The 18,121-nt window shown below is 34.3% G+C and overlaps 1 protein-coding gene across 6 annotated transcripts in view; it reads left to right on the forward strand.

Moving 5' to 3' along the window:
- The window catches only part of PALS1 (protein associated with LIN7 1, MAGUK p55 family member), a 74,894-nt gene that overhangs the window by 19,642 nt on the left and 37,131 nt on the right, over positions 1-18,121 (forward strand). For 3 of the 6 annotated variants that reach the window (XM_081513423.1, XM_081513421.1, XM_081513422.1), the window contains exons 2-3: positions 6,143-6,223; positions 12,111-12,643. In XM_081513423.1, the coding sequence (XP_081369549.1) occupies positions 12,277-12,643 (367 nt within the window). In that variant the 5' untranslated portion in view covers positions 6,143-6,223; positions 12,111-12,276. The remainder of the gene's footprint in view (positions 1-6,142; positions 6,224-12,110; positions 12,644-18,121) is intronic. The other 3 variants (XM_081513426.1, XM_081513424.1, XM_081513425.1) reach the window with 1 other exon arrangement.

Below are 18,121 nucleotides of genomic sequence, written 5' to 3' on the forward strand. Positions count from 1 at the left end.
TTAACACGTGTATACTTGTTTGAGGATTAACTGTACAAAGCATGGTAGCACAGTGTTCAGCACACAGAGTTAGGAAATCCTAGCTTGACCATTAAATGTTTTGTCTATACATTTTTTAAGACAGTTCTAGTTTTTAGTTCTTGATCACAGTGCACAGCATGCGGGATCTTAGTTCTCTGACCAGGGATCCCTAACCCACGTTGCTGGCTTTGAAAGCACAGTGTTAACCACTGGAATGCCAGGAAAAGTCCCCATCTATACATTTTTTTAGTCTTGTTTGGGCCACTTTTAATGTAAATATTTATCATTTTGTATGCATGTTTAGTCTCTCTGGCCGGATTGTAAACATGTGATGGTGGTGAAGGTGGGGGAATGTAGTATGTGCTGGAATATATTATTAAAATTGTATTCACACTGCCACTCAGATTCCAGTATGCAATACAAGGCAATTTATTTGGCAGTAGTTTTTATTACATTTAATGAGCTCTTCCTATCCACTGCCAAGATGACCCTTGAAATAAATCGTTCCCTGAACATTTTGAAAAACAGTAGATTAGATGATATTAAGTATCTTTCAGCTTCCATATTTATTTAGAAACTAACAGTACTTGAAAAAGAGTTTTGTCTTGGAAGTCTGAGAAGCTTAATGAAAATTGTTGAAAGAGTGAATGCCTCAATTTGGGGTTAGTAATTGCTTAGTTTATTTCAGGGACTCTTAAAGTGAAAGTGTTAGTCACTCAGTTGTGTCCAACTCTTTTCGACCCCGTGAACTGTAGCCCACCAGGCTCTTCTGTCATTGAAATTCCCCAGGCAAGGATACTGGAGTGGGTATAGCCATTCCCTTCTCCAGGAAATCTTCCTGATCCAGGGATTGCACCCTGGTCTTCCACATTGCAGGCAGATTCTCTACTCAGCCACCAGGGAAGCCCCAGGGTCTCTCAGCTTTGGTATTATTGACATATTTTGTACTGGATCGTTCTTGGCAGGGGGGTGCCATCTTGTGCATGTTTAGCAATGTATCCCTAGCCTCTGCTCCATAGATGCCAGTAGCACCTGTCAACCCAGTCCTGACAGTGAATGTGTCTAGACCTTGTCAGAATTCTGGTGGGGATAGGTGGGAGGCAGAATCACCTGTGATGGAGAGCCACTGTGATCCAAAAATGTTTAAATCTAGTCTTTTATAAATAAAAGACTTTATAAGTAAGTCTTTGATAAACTTTGGCAAATCAATATTTTAGGATACAGATATTTAACAAATTACAAATGCAGCAGTATTTTTTCCATGTTTCTTTTAATTTTTAATCTCAAGGCAATTGTGTGGCCTAAAATTACAGGCTAAGAACAGGAGCTTGAAAACTAAAATCTTTCTGTTGCAGATAAGTTTTATATGCAGCTTTTGCCAGGAATGTTCAAAGCTGCTAAGTCTTTGAAAGTTTTCATCTGAGAAAGATGGGTCTTCTAAGCTACTGATAATGCCCTGTTGATACCCAGTTAAATTGAACAGGAATCCTATCATTCTTTTTTTTTTTTTTTATGTCTGTGAGAGCAGTTGACTTTTAAGTACCTTTAAATTGTATGTTGCTCCTACCTCCCTTTGAAATTTTACTCATTTGATTTCTACTTTGAGGATATTTTTCAAATGAAGGAATTTTGCTTGCATTCTGTCTGACATAGTACATTCTAAATAAAATAGTTTTAAAACTGTGAGGATAGCAATGGCTTCTTTGGAATGCAGTTATCTGGATGATAAATAAAAAGTTCCTTAATCTGAAACCTAAACCATAAATTAGGTAGAATTTTAGAAATTCCCTTATTATAGGACTTGTCAGAAGTTCCATTAAAAAATAAACCCAGGATGTTTGCATTTGGTCTTTTTCTTAAGGAACTTGGTTTGTCAGTTGTGTAAATCTGTTTTGCTGCTTAAAAAAATTGTTTTTTTACATTGTACTTCATGAGTTAAGCTTACTTCAAATATATTATTTTTATTTTAAAAAATATTTTAAAAGTATGTTTAGTTCTTCATAAAGAATAATTGGGAAAAGTAGTGTTTCAGTTAAATCTTTGGTGAATTTATATATTTTTGCTTAAATTGTCGGTAGTAATTTCTGAGCTAATGCTTTTCACGAGTAGCCTACATACAGTTACCCTTGAACAACACAGGTTTGAACTGTGCAGGTTCACATGTAGGTGGATTTTTTTCAGTAGTACAGGATTTTTTTACAGTACTACAGCATTCGTAGTTGGTTGACTCCATGAATGGAGAACTGTGGATATGGAGAAATCACCTATATGGAGAACCTCCTATAGCTTATACATTTTCAACTGCACAGAAGGTTGGTGTCCCTGTACCCTGTGTCATTAAGGGATCAATTCTATTTGAGTTTTGAATTGTATTCAGTTTTAGATATAGCTAAGTTTCCTCTCTGTGAAGATGATACACAGGGCATTCATTGTTGGAAACGAAAATCTGTGCATTGAGTTAAACATTTATTGATGAAATAGGATTTTTTATGTGACTTTGTCTTTTTAAAAAATTGGTTTTGTTAAGATACCATATACATGTAATAAGATGCAGTTTTAAATGTATTATTTAAAATCAGCTCAGTAAGTGTAATACATTAAAATTCATCAATTTTATGTGTTCAATTTGAATTTTGAAAACAATTTTTTAAGGTATTGTGTTCTATAAAATTCATATGTTTTATAAGTACACTTTGAGTTTCATTAAATTTATATTATGTAGGTGTCACTGAAATCTAGTTTTATTACACTTCCATCCCATGAAAAAGTTACCTCATCTCCTATCATTGCCAGTTTCTGTGGCCACCCTCAGCTGCAGGAAGCCACCAAAATGGTTTTCTAACAGCACTAATTTTGCCTTTCCTAGAAATTTCATACGAATGGAATCATCTAGTATGTACTCTTGTATCTGGCATTATGTTTTTGAGGCCATCCATGTTATTAAGTAAGTCGCTCAGTCATGTCTGACTCTTTGCAACCCCATGGACGGTAGCCTACCAGGCTCCTCTGTCCATGGGATTTTCCAGGCAAGAATCCTGGAGTGGGTTGCTATTTCCTTTTCCAGGGGATTACTGAATAGTATTCTGTTTTTAAAAATTTATCCTTTCATCAGCTGAAGGACATTTGAATTGTGTCCAGTTTTAAGCTATCATTATTAATAATGCCTTTATGAATATTCCATATAGATCTTTGTTTTTTACAAATAAAAATATGTATTTCTCGTATGGAATCACTGGATTATATATCATAAGTGTATGTTTAACTTTTTTAAGAAATTGTCAAACTGATCACCAGTTCATGTTCTTACCAGTATGAGGATTTCAGTTTCTCCACATCCTCTCTAAAGCTTAGTGTTGTCAGTCTTAAATTTTAGTGATTTTATTGTGTTTGTAATGGTGGTGGTTTAGTCACTAAGTCGTCTGACTCTTGTGATCCATGGACTATATGGCCTGCTAGGCTCCTCTGTCTAAGGGATTTTCCAGATAACAATACTGGACTGGTTAGCCATTTCCTTCTCCAGGGGATCTTCCCAACCCAGGGATTGAACCTGGGTCTCCTGCACTGCAGGCAGATTCTTTACCGACTGAGCTACCAGGGAAGTCCTGTTTGTAATGGTATTTCATTGTATTATTTAACAGCTTTATTGAGTTATGATTCGGATACCATGTATATATAATTCATCCAATTCAAGTGTACAGTTCAGTGACTTTGCATATATTCAGAATTCTATGATCATTACCACAATCAGTTCTGGAACATTTCCATCACCCCTCAACAGAAACCTGCATCCCTTAGCCATTCCCTCCCATCTCACACACACACACCAGCTCTCAGCAGTCACTAATCTACTATCTCTCTATATTTGCCTATTCTAGACATTTCATAAATGAAATCATATAGTACTTGGTCCTTTGTGACTGGCTTCTTTCACTTCTGTTTTCAGAGTCCATCAGTGTTGTAGCATGTATCAGTACTTTTTATTGCTCAGTAATATTTCATTTTGGATATACTATTGATCCATTTATCGGTTGATGGACATTTGGATTTTTCCCCTCTACTTTTTGGTATTAATAATACTGCTGTAAACATTTTTGTACAAGGTTTTTGTATCAACATATATTTCATTTCTCTTGGTTGTATACCTGGAAGTGGGATTGCTCTATGTTTAACCTTTTGAGGAATTGCCGGGCTGTTTTACAGTTTAACTGTTCCATTTGACATTCCCAACAGAAGTGTATGAGTTTCAGCACTTGTTTTTTTGTTTTTTTTTTTGTCTTAGCCATCCTAGTGGGTGTTGTGGTGGTTCATGATTTTGATTTCCTTTTCTCTGATGACTAATAATGTTGAATATCTTTTTATGCATACATTTAATAAGGCCATTTGTATATCTTCTTTGGAGAACTGTCTATTCAGGGGCTCTTCCCACTTTAAAATCAGACTGTCTTTTTACTGTAGAGTTGTGTTTGTTATATATTCCCTATTCCAGATAAAAGTCCTGAATCAAATAAATGATTTGCAAATATTTTCTCCTTTTGTGTACACATTGTTCACATTCTTCATGGTGTCCTTTGAAGCACAAGGTTTTAAATTCTGATCATATCTGATTTATCTGTTTTCCTTTTGTTGCTTGTTCTTTTGATGTCGTGTCTTAAGAAACCATTCCCTAATCAAGGTCATGAAGATTTATGCCTAAATTAAATTTTATAGAGTTCTTATTTGTGTGTTTTTAACCCGTTTTGAGTTAATTTTTGTATATGGTATAAGGTAAAAGTCCAATTAATTCTTTTGCATGTGGACATCTGGGTGTCTAGTTTTTTTAGCATTATTAAGAGACCTTTTTTTTTTAATGTTTTTTCCTCCCATTTAATTTGTCTTGGTACTCTTGTTGATTTGCCTGTGAATTTTGGAGTTTATCCTGGTCTCTTAATTCTGTTCCATTGATTTCTGTCTATCCTATGCCAGTATCTCATTGTGGTTTTATTAGCATACTTAATAATGGTGAATATTTTTCCAAATGTTTGTTGTCACTGTTTGTATACCTTTGGTGGTCAAATCTTTTGCCTCTTTTAAACAATTATATCATTTGACTTACAGAGTTGTAAGAGTATTTATAGTGAATATAAATATTTTGCAGGTATTTCTCATTTTTTATAGCTTGCCTTTTCATTTTCTTAACAGTATCTTTTAGTGGCTTATTTGGGGGTGGCATATTCTGCCACTCTTCAGTGGATTCTAAAAACCTTGTGGAATCAACAGATCTTGGCAACTGATTAGAACATCTTGGAGATAGTAGTATAATTAACAACAGTAGGGAAGAAGTTGAGGTCAGTTTAGGATATGTTGAAATTGAGATTCCTGGTGACATCCATGTAAAAATGTACTCTCTGTTCCCTCAACTTGGAACCCTTTATTTCTGGATATTCCCACAGCTGACTTTTTTTTTCTGTCATTCAAGTCTCAGCTCAGTTATCACTTCCTAAAATAGACCTTTCCTGACCATCTTACCTAATGTTGCACCTTCCAGACATCATTCCAAACATGTCTGTTACATAACCCAATTTTACTTTCTCTGTACTCCTTTCTCTGAAGTCATCTTACTGTGTATTTGCTTTTTGTTCTATGTTATCCTATCAAAATATAATCTCCCATTAGGATAGAATCCTCTCTGTCTTGGTCTTCAATGTGGTGTTAACATTTCCCCCTCTGAATTAACTGTAGTTCCTTTCAAACTCTTTTTGGATCCTAAACTTCTCATTTTCTTGGCCTTATGAAACCATCTTTATAAAGTTTAAAATTGATCTAGAAGTTGTAGTTAAAACAAATCCCTTAAACTGCAGTTTTGTTTGAGCCTTACCTAGAGATAAAAAATATCATTAAAAATAATCTACAGAAGGGCCATGCCCTTTTTCTTTCTCATCATTGACTTCAGGTAATTTACATTGATTTTAATTGATGTTCATTAGTGATGGATGTGTGTGCATTTTTATTGCTTTATACTGAGAAATCCTAGTTATCTGGAAACAGAATTGGATATCATATTGAATTAATTTTTCTGCCCTTTCCCTCTCTCTAAAAGAGTCTGCAGACTTTTACACTTGATTGTCTCTTTTCTGTTTTACAGAATAAGAAAGTCTGAGTTTTGTGAAAAAAATCAGAAAAGAACTAAGAAGATAGTCGACAAGAACTTTCCAATTTGCATAATGTAAGTTCTTTTCACTATTCTTGGCCTGAATTTTGTGTTAGCTGAGAAAGCTGTTTCTATGGAAACAAATAGTGCAACTTCTGAGAATGTCAGAGGAATGCTGATCACTTAAAATGAGACTTTCCAGCTGCTGGTCAAAGGGCATTACTCCTAGGAGAAGGGGAGGAAGGATGAATTGAAAAAAATATCTGGAGTTCTAGATGCTAGTGTAGACCAAGTATGTTTATGCCCATGAAGTATATGTTTTACATTTCCCTCTGCCTAAAAGTTAGGGTTATATAGGAACTCGTCTTATAGCAGTTCATGTTTCCTGGCTCACATACAAGTGGTTTTGTTTCTTGGTATGGAGTTTTCAGTGGGCCTGTGTCCCTCGGGCTATTTCAGGCCCCCCATTCTCAATCATTTGTACCTATTGAAACTTACTTAGCTTCTTTTTACCCTCTTCTGTATTCAATTCACATAAGCAGAGCCCTTTTTCTCTGGCTAGTTTGAAGTTAGCATTGAAATAGCTTTGGCCTGTGAGCCTGAAAATTCATTTTCTTCTTTTGTGGAATACATAGAGAGTTGTTTTGTTTATTTATTTTTGTCTTTTCACACCCCCTCGCCCCCAAGTCCCATGAGGTGGGATGTATAAGCTGGGATTCTGATGAGGATTTGAAATGTGGGCCTTCAAGACATTTTTGAAACAATTAATTTATAATTAGAGGATAGAGAAGAGAGGAATACTTTTTAGGGCCAGAAGCTTGTAACTACTTTAGCTGCATAAGGCAGTCTTTTATTTACATATAAGGAGGTAATTCTCTAGTTCAGTCATTTACCCGCCTCCAAATCGTCAAACAAAGGACTGTTTTTTGGGTTTTTTTTGAGAATGAGAGTATAATTCCTTTGGACTGGTGCTCTTTCATTGTTTATTTTTATATGTTGACTGCATAAATGAGCTAGAATATTCATTGTTTGTTTAAAAATTATGATCTTTAATTTTAAAACTATGGGACACAGCATAATGTTTCTTTGATTCTGTCTTGTACCTCATGAATTAACTCATGAGCATTATTAAGTCTTGGAGTTTTGGTACTGTGAGATCATTATTTAATTGAGGTGATCTGGAAAATTTTCTTGAAGAAATAGTGGCTTGTGGTAGATCTTAAAAGTAGAATGTGAAAGGAGAAGCAGTTCATATCTCTTAGTTCATAAGGCGTTTGGGCAGGAACAGAAAGATGTGGGATAGGCAGGCACAAGTGAGGAAGCTAACTTAGCAGACTTGCACAGGGAAGTAGTAAAAGATACAGTTAGAAAGTTGGGATTTTACCTTGTGAGTTTGGATTCTATTCTCTAGGCAATATGAAAGCCATCAGATGTTCTGAACATAGGAATAATTTAATCATATGCCTAATTAGGTGTTTATCCCTTACTAGTTGTCAGGGCTATACAGATCAGTAAGACAGATCCCTGCTGATTAGATCATTTACCTGTATGACATATAGTCACGTTGAAATTGTGTCTAAATCAAAATCTGTAACACTCTTTAATTTTTCTCCTCCTCTCTAATTCCCTTCTCTTGAATTCTCCATCTTGGTTAATGACATTGCTGTCCATCTAATGACCCAAAGATAGTGTCCATGAAATCATACTGCCTGGTTCATATTCTGAGGCCTGCAGTTTGCTTGGTCCTGTGCTAGGTAGGCAGTGTCACAGATCCAGAGATGAGTCAGCATAATTCCTGACTTCCAAAGGTTTCTAGTCTGGTGGGGCAGACAGACAGATACAGACTGCTGTAGTTGAGTTTGATCAAAGTTGTGATAGGGATTGAGAGGAAGCACATATCCAGTGTGGAAAACTACAGAAATCTAGAGGAGGATGTATGTGAGCTGAGACTTAAAAGTAGACAAGGATTAGGTTCTAGACAGTCTGGTTCTAGAGCCTGTACTCTTAAATGCTGTGCTGCCTTGGATAACTGGGGAGATAAAATGGCATTAATTAGAGTTGGGAATGGAGGAAAAGGATCGAGGAGTATAGAGGAGATTAAAGGGAAATATAAGTTTAGTTCTGGACACATTAATTTCTAGATTCCTGTGGGATGTTTTGGTAGATAAACTAATGGGTAGGATCCTGTCTCTATAGGTTTAATACCTCAGGCAGGGGTAAGGGCTCAATTAAATTTATGTTCAAATCACCCCTCTTTTTTCAATCTCTGATGGCTTTCTTACTGCCTTGAGATTAAAGACTTATATTTAAGACTTTTTGTAAGTTGGACCCAGTCAAATTTTCCCACCAGTATTGTCTTGTACAAACTGACCGCTATAATTCAACTAGCTTTGTTTATGCTTTCCCCAAACTTTATATTTTTCTGTTTTTGGTTCATATGGCCTCTTTTCTGACTCTCATCCTGTCCTCAAGGCATACTTCAGTTCCCGTTCCTCATTTATAACATAGGCATATTTGGACCTACTTTTTAAAGTTGTAACAAGAATTAAGTGAGTGAATACTGTGTAAAGTGCTTTCAGTAGTATATGGCATAGAATTATGAGCTCAGTAAATGTAGTTGTTAATACTACTACTACTGCTGCTATTACTAACTACATCCTTCTTCTCGCCCTGCTGTATGTAATAGAAACACCAAGTTTTAGTAATTCTGTAACCTATATAATTTCTTTAATGTAGCTTTTTTTCATTCTAACTATCTTAGTTTAGTACCCCATTTCTTACAGTTGCCCTCAAATTGGTCTCATTGCCACCCTTCAGTCTATCTTCTACCAGAGTGATATTTATCTAAAAGAGAGTGTGATCATGTTATCCCCTGCTTTAAATCTTACAATAATTTTTACTACTTTCAGGGTAAAGATCAGAGTCTTTAGCTGCTAGTTACCCTTTTCCATCTGGCCCCCTGCCTGCCTTTCTAGTTTTATCATTGTTCATGTGTGGCATATTCCCATTGTCCCACCCAGCCATTTTGCATTCTTTTCTACTTTCTACAGGTGCCGCATTCTCGTGCTCTTCCTTCCTTCTGGTCTTATGAATCCCTCTGCCTGGAACAGACTGTTCTATCTGGCTAATCTTTAATCTTTTTTTTTTTTCTTAATACTGCTGAAAGAGAGTATCCTTATGTTATGAGATTTGTTCTCTTTATCACAGACTAAATTTTAGAGCCCATCATCTATGCATCATCTGTGAATTTATGACATTTCTAAGTTTAGTTGAACAAATATCTGATGGGCATTTTCTATATGACATGTATTATGTTAAGCCCAAGGAATGTGTAAAAATAAGACACGAATGACCCATTTTTAACAAATTGAAAATCTAATGAGAAATCGACTGGGAAGAATAATCATTCATTTTCTTTGCTGTCTCTCCAGTGGACTATGAACACTCCAAGGGAAATGACCAAAATGGAGATTTAAGTGGATTACTATCAGGTTGCAGAAACTTTTCTGAGAGTAAAAGACTAGATCCAGGTAGACAAGCATGATCATAGTCCAAGCATCAGAACTTCGACTGAAATCACCTGGCCTAATTTCTCTTGCATAATTATGATTTCATGTAGTGAATATGGATACAGTCTTATAAAACTTAGTTTTTAAGCTAAGTTTTAATTTCAAATAATTTTTGTAGATAAGCATATGTATAAGTAAAATATTCTATTAAATTTGATTTTTAATATCCTATAAATGTTATAAATAGAGAAAGTTGAAAGTTTTAACTTTCTGGAAGTATATATGCTCCTAAATTTTTAAAATTAAAGTTAAATATAGCAATACAGTGACTCCTACATAAATTTCTGTTTACTTGTAATGAAAATATTAGATAAGTTAAATTTGTATTTATATCTGATCAGTATTAAAGTGGTGTTCTCTAGTGGCTCAGCTGTAAAGAATCCACCTGCTAATGCAGGAGACATGGGTTCAGTCCCTGGGTCCAGAAGATCCCCTGGAGAAGGAAATGGCAACCCACTCCAGGATTCTTGCCTGGAAAACCCCACGGACAGAGGAGCTTGATGGACTACAGTCAATGGGGTGCAAAAGAGTTGCACACGACAGCGACTGAATAACACCAATAATCGATATTACAAAGCTTAAGAATTATCTAACATTCTGATAGCTCTCATTTTTAATGAAAAAGAAGGTAAGTTAATGATAAATAAGGTATTTATATGTAGATCACATAATTATAAATAGAGACACTAAAATTTGGATGGAAGACAGAAAAATCTACCAGAATTCTTGTGAAGATGTAATTTTTGTTTCATGTAGCTTGCACCTATTAAATATTTTCCTGATTGCTGGTCTAGTGGTTTTCCTGGTAGTCTAGGTGGGTTTGTGTTAAACTGTCTGTGACAAGAGGTTTGCTTGAAAGGTGATTGGCTGGCATTAGGAATATTGTCTGAAAACTCAGCTTTTGCTTTGTTGGCATGTTCTCTAACAAACCTATTAACTGAAGTGCAGCTCAACTCAAGGAGGTTATTATTGTAAATATTTTTGAAAGTCTTGAGCAAGAGAAGACTAATTAGATTTAGTATGTGGGTTTACACTTATATAAACAATCGGCCTATTTATGCCCAAGAAATGGCTTGATGAATAGCCATTGTCAGCTGGTAAAAGATTTTTCTTGTCTAAAATATGTTGGATTTTTAAAATAAATAGAATCAAATTAATACTAAGAATTACTAAAAGTATAAATACTTTTTAGTTCTAAAACTTATATACATTATTTCATTTGAAACTCAGAACCGTTCTGTGAATAAATTTTCCAAAGGAATCTGAGGTTCAGAGAAACTAGTCTTAAATCATAAAACTAGAGGTAGTAGCAGATCCAGAGTTAAAATACAGTTTTCTGGTCTCCAAGTCCAATATATGCTTATTTGCTGTACAGTATGACTTTAAAACATTTTTGAGTGGTAGCAGATAATACCATTTTCTCTAAGTGAATCCTCATAAAGAATTAACCCTAATTCTTTTTTTTAGTGTAACCAGTTATAAATACTGATAACCAACATAGTCTTTTTCTCATTTTTAATCTTGTAGATGTGGTTTTATCTTATAGAGGTGGTTTTATCTTGTAGATGCCGTAGCTGCTAATTAAAATTTCTTTTTCGTTTCTTTTTCATAAACTCTTAAAAAGTAAATTGTCCCCTACAGTGCTGCGTTATCTCAAGTGAGTCGACAAAATAACTTGCTGTATGCCAGGTTCTTTAGCAGTTAACTAGGAAGGAATTTCTGGAGAAGGAAATGGCAACCCACTCCAGTATTCTTGCCTGGAGAATCCTGTGGACAGGGGAGCCTGGTGGGCTGCTGTCCATGGGGTCGCACAGAGTCGGACACGACTAAAGCAACTTAGCATGCATGCACGCATTGGAGAAGGAAATGGCAACCTACTCCAGTGTTCTTGTCTGGAGAATCCTAGGGACAGGGGAGCCTGGTGGACTGCCGTCTACGGGGTCACACAGAGTCGGACATAACAAGCGACTTAGCGGCAGCAGCAGCAGGAAGGGATTTCAGGCTCATGTATGTTAATTGACTGTAGAATATTGTGTTGAGACAACTATAAAGGTGATTAAAATACCTTTATACCTTAAAGTATCTTATTCTCTACTAAACTAGTACCCAGAACTTTCTTATTTTTCTGCTTTGCTAAACTTTCTAATATTTCATTTTTCTCAGCTGTAAAATTAAGCTTCAGATACTTGAGACAGCTTTTTTCTTGAAACATCTTGATTTCCTCAGTTCTGTAAAATGAAAGGAAAATATTTAATCTATATAGCAAAATAATATTATATACTTTTGAGAGATTTTCTATATTGTGTAGCGGTAGAGATTGGAAGTAGATGATGTAAATTCTACTTTTATATTGTAATTCTTATACTTTTTTTTCCCCCCATCTTTCCCCTTAGATTTCCTTCATGGATACATTTTCATAGCATTATTATGTGATGTGAGAAGTTTTTTTGTTTTGTTTTGTTTTTTGAAGTAACATGGATTTTATACTACAGAATCAAGAGATTGGCTTTATAGGAAAAATTGATTTATAAAGAGTGGTACAGGTTTTTATAGATAACCATGACAACATCCCATATGAATGGGCATGTTACTGAGGAATCAGACAACGGAGTAAAAAATGTTGATCTTGCATCACCAGAGGAACATCAGAAGCATCGAGAGATGGCTGTTGACTGCCCTGGAGATTTGGGCACCAGGATGATGCCAGTGCGTCGAAGTGCACAGCTGGAACGTATTCGGCAGCAACAAGAGGACATGAGGCGTAGGCGAGAGGAAGAAGGGAAAAAACAAGAGCTTGACCTTAATTCTTCCATGAGACTTAAGAAACTAGCCCAGATTCCTCCAAAAACTGGAATAGATAACCCTATATTTGATACAGAGGAAGGAATTGTCTTAGAAAGTCCTCATTATGCTGTGAAAATATTAGGTAAGTAAAAACAGTGGAAGAATTAGAAAATGTTTTGCTGTTGTTTATCTTGACTTAACATAAATGTGTATAGGAAGAAAGAGTGATATAAAGAATGAAAGTAATAACAATTTGAATTCAGACCAGGATCAGTTTTTTCTTAGAAAGGCCATATAACTTGTTTTCTGTTAGCCATGTAGAGCTGAAGCATGTATCCTAAATGTTCAGGATATATGCTACAACATGATTTTTATATTTAATCTTTGAAGTAAAAATTCCTATATAAGGCCTGACCTTTAAAGCCTTGAAATTCACATTTCATTTCAAACTCAAATTTTACATAAAAATTACTGAAAAGGAATTTTCAGATTTTGAATTTCTGATTTCTTTAAGGTTTATGAAATAATAATAAAATTAATATCTATGGCTTAATATTGATTTGATTTTCTTTAATTAATAATTATTAATGAGAAAAACTTGGTGTTATTTCTATGGCATAATGCACATAAAACATGGCTTTAAAGTCCCTATACTAACTATTCCTAAATTTCATTTTGTGAGGAAAACCAAAAAACTACTGCTATGATATATTAATTGGCTTCCCAGGTGGCGCTAGTGGTAAAGAAACTGGGCCTGCCAGTGCAGGAGACATAAGAGATGCAGGTTCGATGCCTGGGTTCAGAAGATGCTCTGAAGGAGGGCATGGGAACCCACTCCAGTATTCTTGTCTGGGGAATCCCATGGACAGAGGAGCCTGGCAGGCTATAGTCCATAGGGTTGCACAGAGTTGGACATGATTGAAGCAACTTAGCATGCATGCACATGATGTATTTATAGATATAAAAGAATTCTGTGATCAGACTTTGAGAACAGGGGTTAAATAAGTTAAACAGCTTCTTATTACAGTACTTCTTTTTAGCCTTTAGAATGCTAATAGGCATTGTGAATCTATAAGAGAGATTGATGTCAAATGGGTGTTTCCAAACTTAAGTATTTTATCATTGAACTTACTGCTCTCTCTTGCTCTACACACAAGAGAGAGATCTCTGAACTAGTGTCAATGGTGTACATTAACTTGTGTTCCGCTAAAACCACGCTAACTCAAAGGAAATATTTTTATTTCTTAATGATTTATAATTATAGATGTGAAAAGACAGATACTTCAGTTTGGAAGGAGAGAATTTTCATTGTTGTTTTGCCATTTATTTGTTTATTGAATCCTTTACTGGGTGCTATAGCAAATGCCTTTCTGTGTTATTTCTACAATAGCTGTGTTAACAGGGCTCTGTAATACCTATTTTGGAGAAAAAGAAATTGAACCTCAGTTAAATCACTTGTGTAAGACTCCATACTAAATAGTAGGGCCAAGTTTTAATTTGCCTAATCTGGATATGCAGTTGGTATACTGCAAAGAGCAAAGGGTTCGAGTGGAAACTGACATCCAGCCTGTTCTTCACTCACTGGACCAGAGCCTTGGCTACCAAGAGTACAACATCTTTTTCTTACTTACTCAAAGTTACCATCTATATAAATGTACCATATACTATCTATCCATATATAAAAATACCTTATTTACTATCTATGTATATAAAAGTACCATATGTACTACATATTTGTATATATGTTTACCATATATACTAATTGCAGTCTAGAACAATTTATGCTACATCATAACAACTGCTTTTTCTTTGCTGTACCTTTACAACGGATTCATATTTCTTGACAGAAAGCATTGTGCATGCTTTTCTGTGATTTAAGAAATCATAAATATATTCAGTCATAATGAAGTGTGCAAAAAATGCCTAAATGGTAATAATGAAAGGCATTATAGTAAAAACAGAAAGAGTACATATTTTAAAAATGCATTTATATGAAGGAGTTTGATGCTGTTTTTTCTTAAGAGTTTTGTTAGAGTAAAAATATTTCATTGCCTCTTATTGGCATCATCTCACACCACTTCATTATTTTTTATTAAAATACCCTCTAAATATTGTCTGTGACTTGGAGAAAACTTACATTGTAATATATCCAACCCAAGCCTAGTTTGAGTCTTCTGGGTTTCTATTTAAATTTCTTTGAGATTAATGTATTTGTCCATTTACTTTAATTGAATTAGGCATAAATGTCCATGTAGTAGACAAGACTCATGTAATCTCCATGAAGAAACAGAATTCACTTGTGGAATTTTTATTTATTTTCTTGAGTAACCACAGAAAATTGAAGACCTGTTGCTTGGTTTGTTTTTCTGCAAGTGTAGTTAAAGGACAACTATATTTTCTTCCGACTTGCAACCCACTGTGGTTTTAAAAATTATCTTTGTTGAACTTAAGGCTGTTTTACATAATTTATTTTAAAGTAATTCGGAATTTAGTACCAGCTGTCTATAAGTCATTTCTTGGATAAGGAGAATGTTTTGTGTTTTGAGAAATGAGTGATAGATTTAATTTTAATGCACTCAACACAAATGTGTTATTTGTAGAAGGCACGAAAAGTTACCATAAGTTATAAAGTTGTTATTGTCAGTCAAATCTTCAGGTTTTGGATGTACTCAGTTTTAAGTTTTCATTTTAAAATGAAGTATAATAGCTTTGTACCAGACATTTTTTTCCTGTTTGTAATTTGCTAACGCATCAAACTACAACAGTACTCCCTAAAGTTGTATGAGTCTCCCTGCCAGTGTTTAGATTAATATGCACATGCCAGGAGACAACTTCTCATCTTTTTTCACAACCAGAAACAGCAACCTTGTTTTAAATGAGGCAAGGATGGGGCAACTGATTTATTTCTCTGAAAGGGAGCCTTCAGTTTCCAAATGATACATCGTCATTTATCTGTGAGTAGAGGAAATTCTTCTTAAAGAATTGAAAATGTGATTGGAAAGATTGAATATTTTAATTGCCTGGGTGGTGATTTTTTTAAAGTATTTATAAACTTGGCACTGTATAATAATAAACGTGCAGGGATGGATTGATAGAAAATATTCGGAAAGGATGAACTGAATTTTCTTGTGTAAAAGTAGTTAGAATCTTATTGAAAATTAAAAAATAGTGATGTGGGAAATTTAAATGAATAATTAATATTACTAGCATAAATTATAAGAATTTTGATACATTAAGGAGCCTTCCTTAAAATTGGCATGAGTTGTTAAAACTTCCTATGAATGAAATATCATTGTCTTGTTCTCTTTCATAAGTAAAGATACAAACTACCTTGTGAGAAAAATCCTGAGAAAAGAGCAGAATGCAGGTTAGAGTAGAATGAGGGAGAATAGGGTCATCCTCAAATGTCTTTATAGCTTTCACTGTTTCATTGATTTTTGTAATCACAGATAACTGATTTGGGGTCAGGACTGTGGACAAGTAAATGCAATAGACAGACTGTTTAAACGGAATAACTAGGACACATTGCTGTCTGTCATAGACATGACTCTGATTATCACATTTGTGAAGAGACCTTAGGAAACGCACACACACCCACTCAACACACACCGATAGCAAGCTATAGGTTTTGTGGCTGAAAAGGAGAGTCTTGAAATTTGTGATTAAGGGCTTTCTAGTTTTCACCAGATGCTGTTAGTGATAAGAAAAAATTAAACACACACACACACACACACACACACACACACTGAGGGGAAGAAAACTAGGATAAATAAAATATTTTTATGATATTAATAATACTGTGTTTCAGTCTTTATTAGTACCTACATATTTTTGCCAGGTGTCTCTGCATATTCAAACTATTAATACTAAGTCAATAGTATTCTTGTATTTGATGTTATAAAGTAAAATATTTCTTCACATTTCTCTCTAATGTTATTTGACTTTTGGTTGATCATGGGATATACTAGCATTGTGCTGGATTGTGATAAACTTCTTTTTGATTGGCTTTTAAAATAAAATTTATTTAAGTCAACAAAAAAAATTCTAGTGCCAATAAACTTGGAGTTCATACTATTTCTGAGAAGTTAATTATTCTTGCTATTAAATTTTTGCTCAACTTCTATAAATATTTCCAAACTTTATTAGCCATTCTTTGAGGGACTTTTTTTCTGAAAGCGAAATGATTAAACAAACCTATTGGTATTAAGTTTAATATTTAAAATGTTGGGATGAATTTTTGATTTGTTCATATTGCTAAGATTAGAGCTAACCTAAAATAAACATTAAAAAATTCATTAGAATATGTGTAGTTATACAATGTTTGGTTATTAAACATGCATAATTCTACTGAAAAAAATTTAACTGCTATACTGTTTGGTCTTTGACACCATGTGTCAAAACTTCATTCCACCTGTTAATACAAGTATCAATAGGTTTTAACTTTTTCACCCTAGCAAAGACTTGCATGATTGTATGTTCAGAAATGTGTGACATCATTGCATATTGAAAGTACAGGGATACCTGGAGTCAAATGTAGAGTTTAAATACTTTTTACTGTCACTTGCTGTTGATCTTGAACAAGTTACTTCAGTTTCCTGAGTCTCAGTTTCTGTATTTTCTTGAGGACCAAGTGAAAATAAAGCATGTATATAAAAGCATATTGTACATTGTAAGTTTGATTAAAATTTAACTTATAAGAACCAGAAGCCACCAGAGATCATCTAACCTTTTAGTCCAAGAAATTAACTTGTGGATTTTAACCAGTAATTTTTTATTTCATTTTTTAAATAACAGCTTTGTTAAGATTTAAATCATATACCATAAAATTCTCTTTTAAGTGTACAATTTATGAGTTTTTAGTATATTCACAAGATTATGCAGGCATCACCATTATACAGAGTGTTTTCATTACCTCAGATAGAAGTTCTGGGCCCATTAGCATTTACTTCCTATTCTCTCCTCCCCCTAACTCCTGACCGTTACTTTCTATGTATTTGTTTATTTGGAATCGTTCATCTAACTGAATCATGCAGTATGTGGCTTTTGTGACTGGTTTCTTTTCACATAGCATGTCTTCAGGGTTCATCTGTGTTGTGGAATTCATTGCTTTTTATGGCTGGATAATATTCTACTGTAGGGAAATAACCATGTTTTGTTTAATCCATTCATCTGGTTGGTAGAACATTTAGGTTGTTTTACCTTTCATCTGTTGTGAATAATGCTGTTATGAATATTCATATATAAGTTTTTGTTTAAATACCTGTTTTCAGTTCTTTGGGATATATACTTAGGAATGAAATTGCTGGATCAAATGGTAATTTGTTTAATTTACTGAGGAACTGCTATATCTTCCCCAGTACCTGCACTATTTTACCTTTTCACCAGCAGCATGTGGGGGTTCCAGTTTCTCTGCATTCTCACTTCTGCTTATTATTATATATCTGTTTAATTTTAGCCATTCTACTAACCAGTAAGATTTTAAAGAACTGGAATAAAATAGATAACATTAAAGTATATTATGTTGCAATTAAGTATTCATAAATCTTTATTTCAAATAGGGATGTACATACTGGGTTGAAAGATAAATACACATTTTTTTTTCTTTTTTTTAAATTTATTT

This window comes from Giraffa tippelskirchi, chromosome 7, assembly GCF_054371585.1.
Source record: "Giraffa tippelskirchi isolate mGirTip1 chromosome 7, T2T-mGirTip1v1.2.pri, whole genome shotgun sequence".
Lineage (NCBI taxonomy): Eukaryota > Metazoa > Chordata > Mammalia > Artiodactyla > Giraffidae > Giraffa > Giraffa tippelskirchi.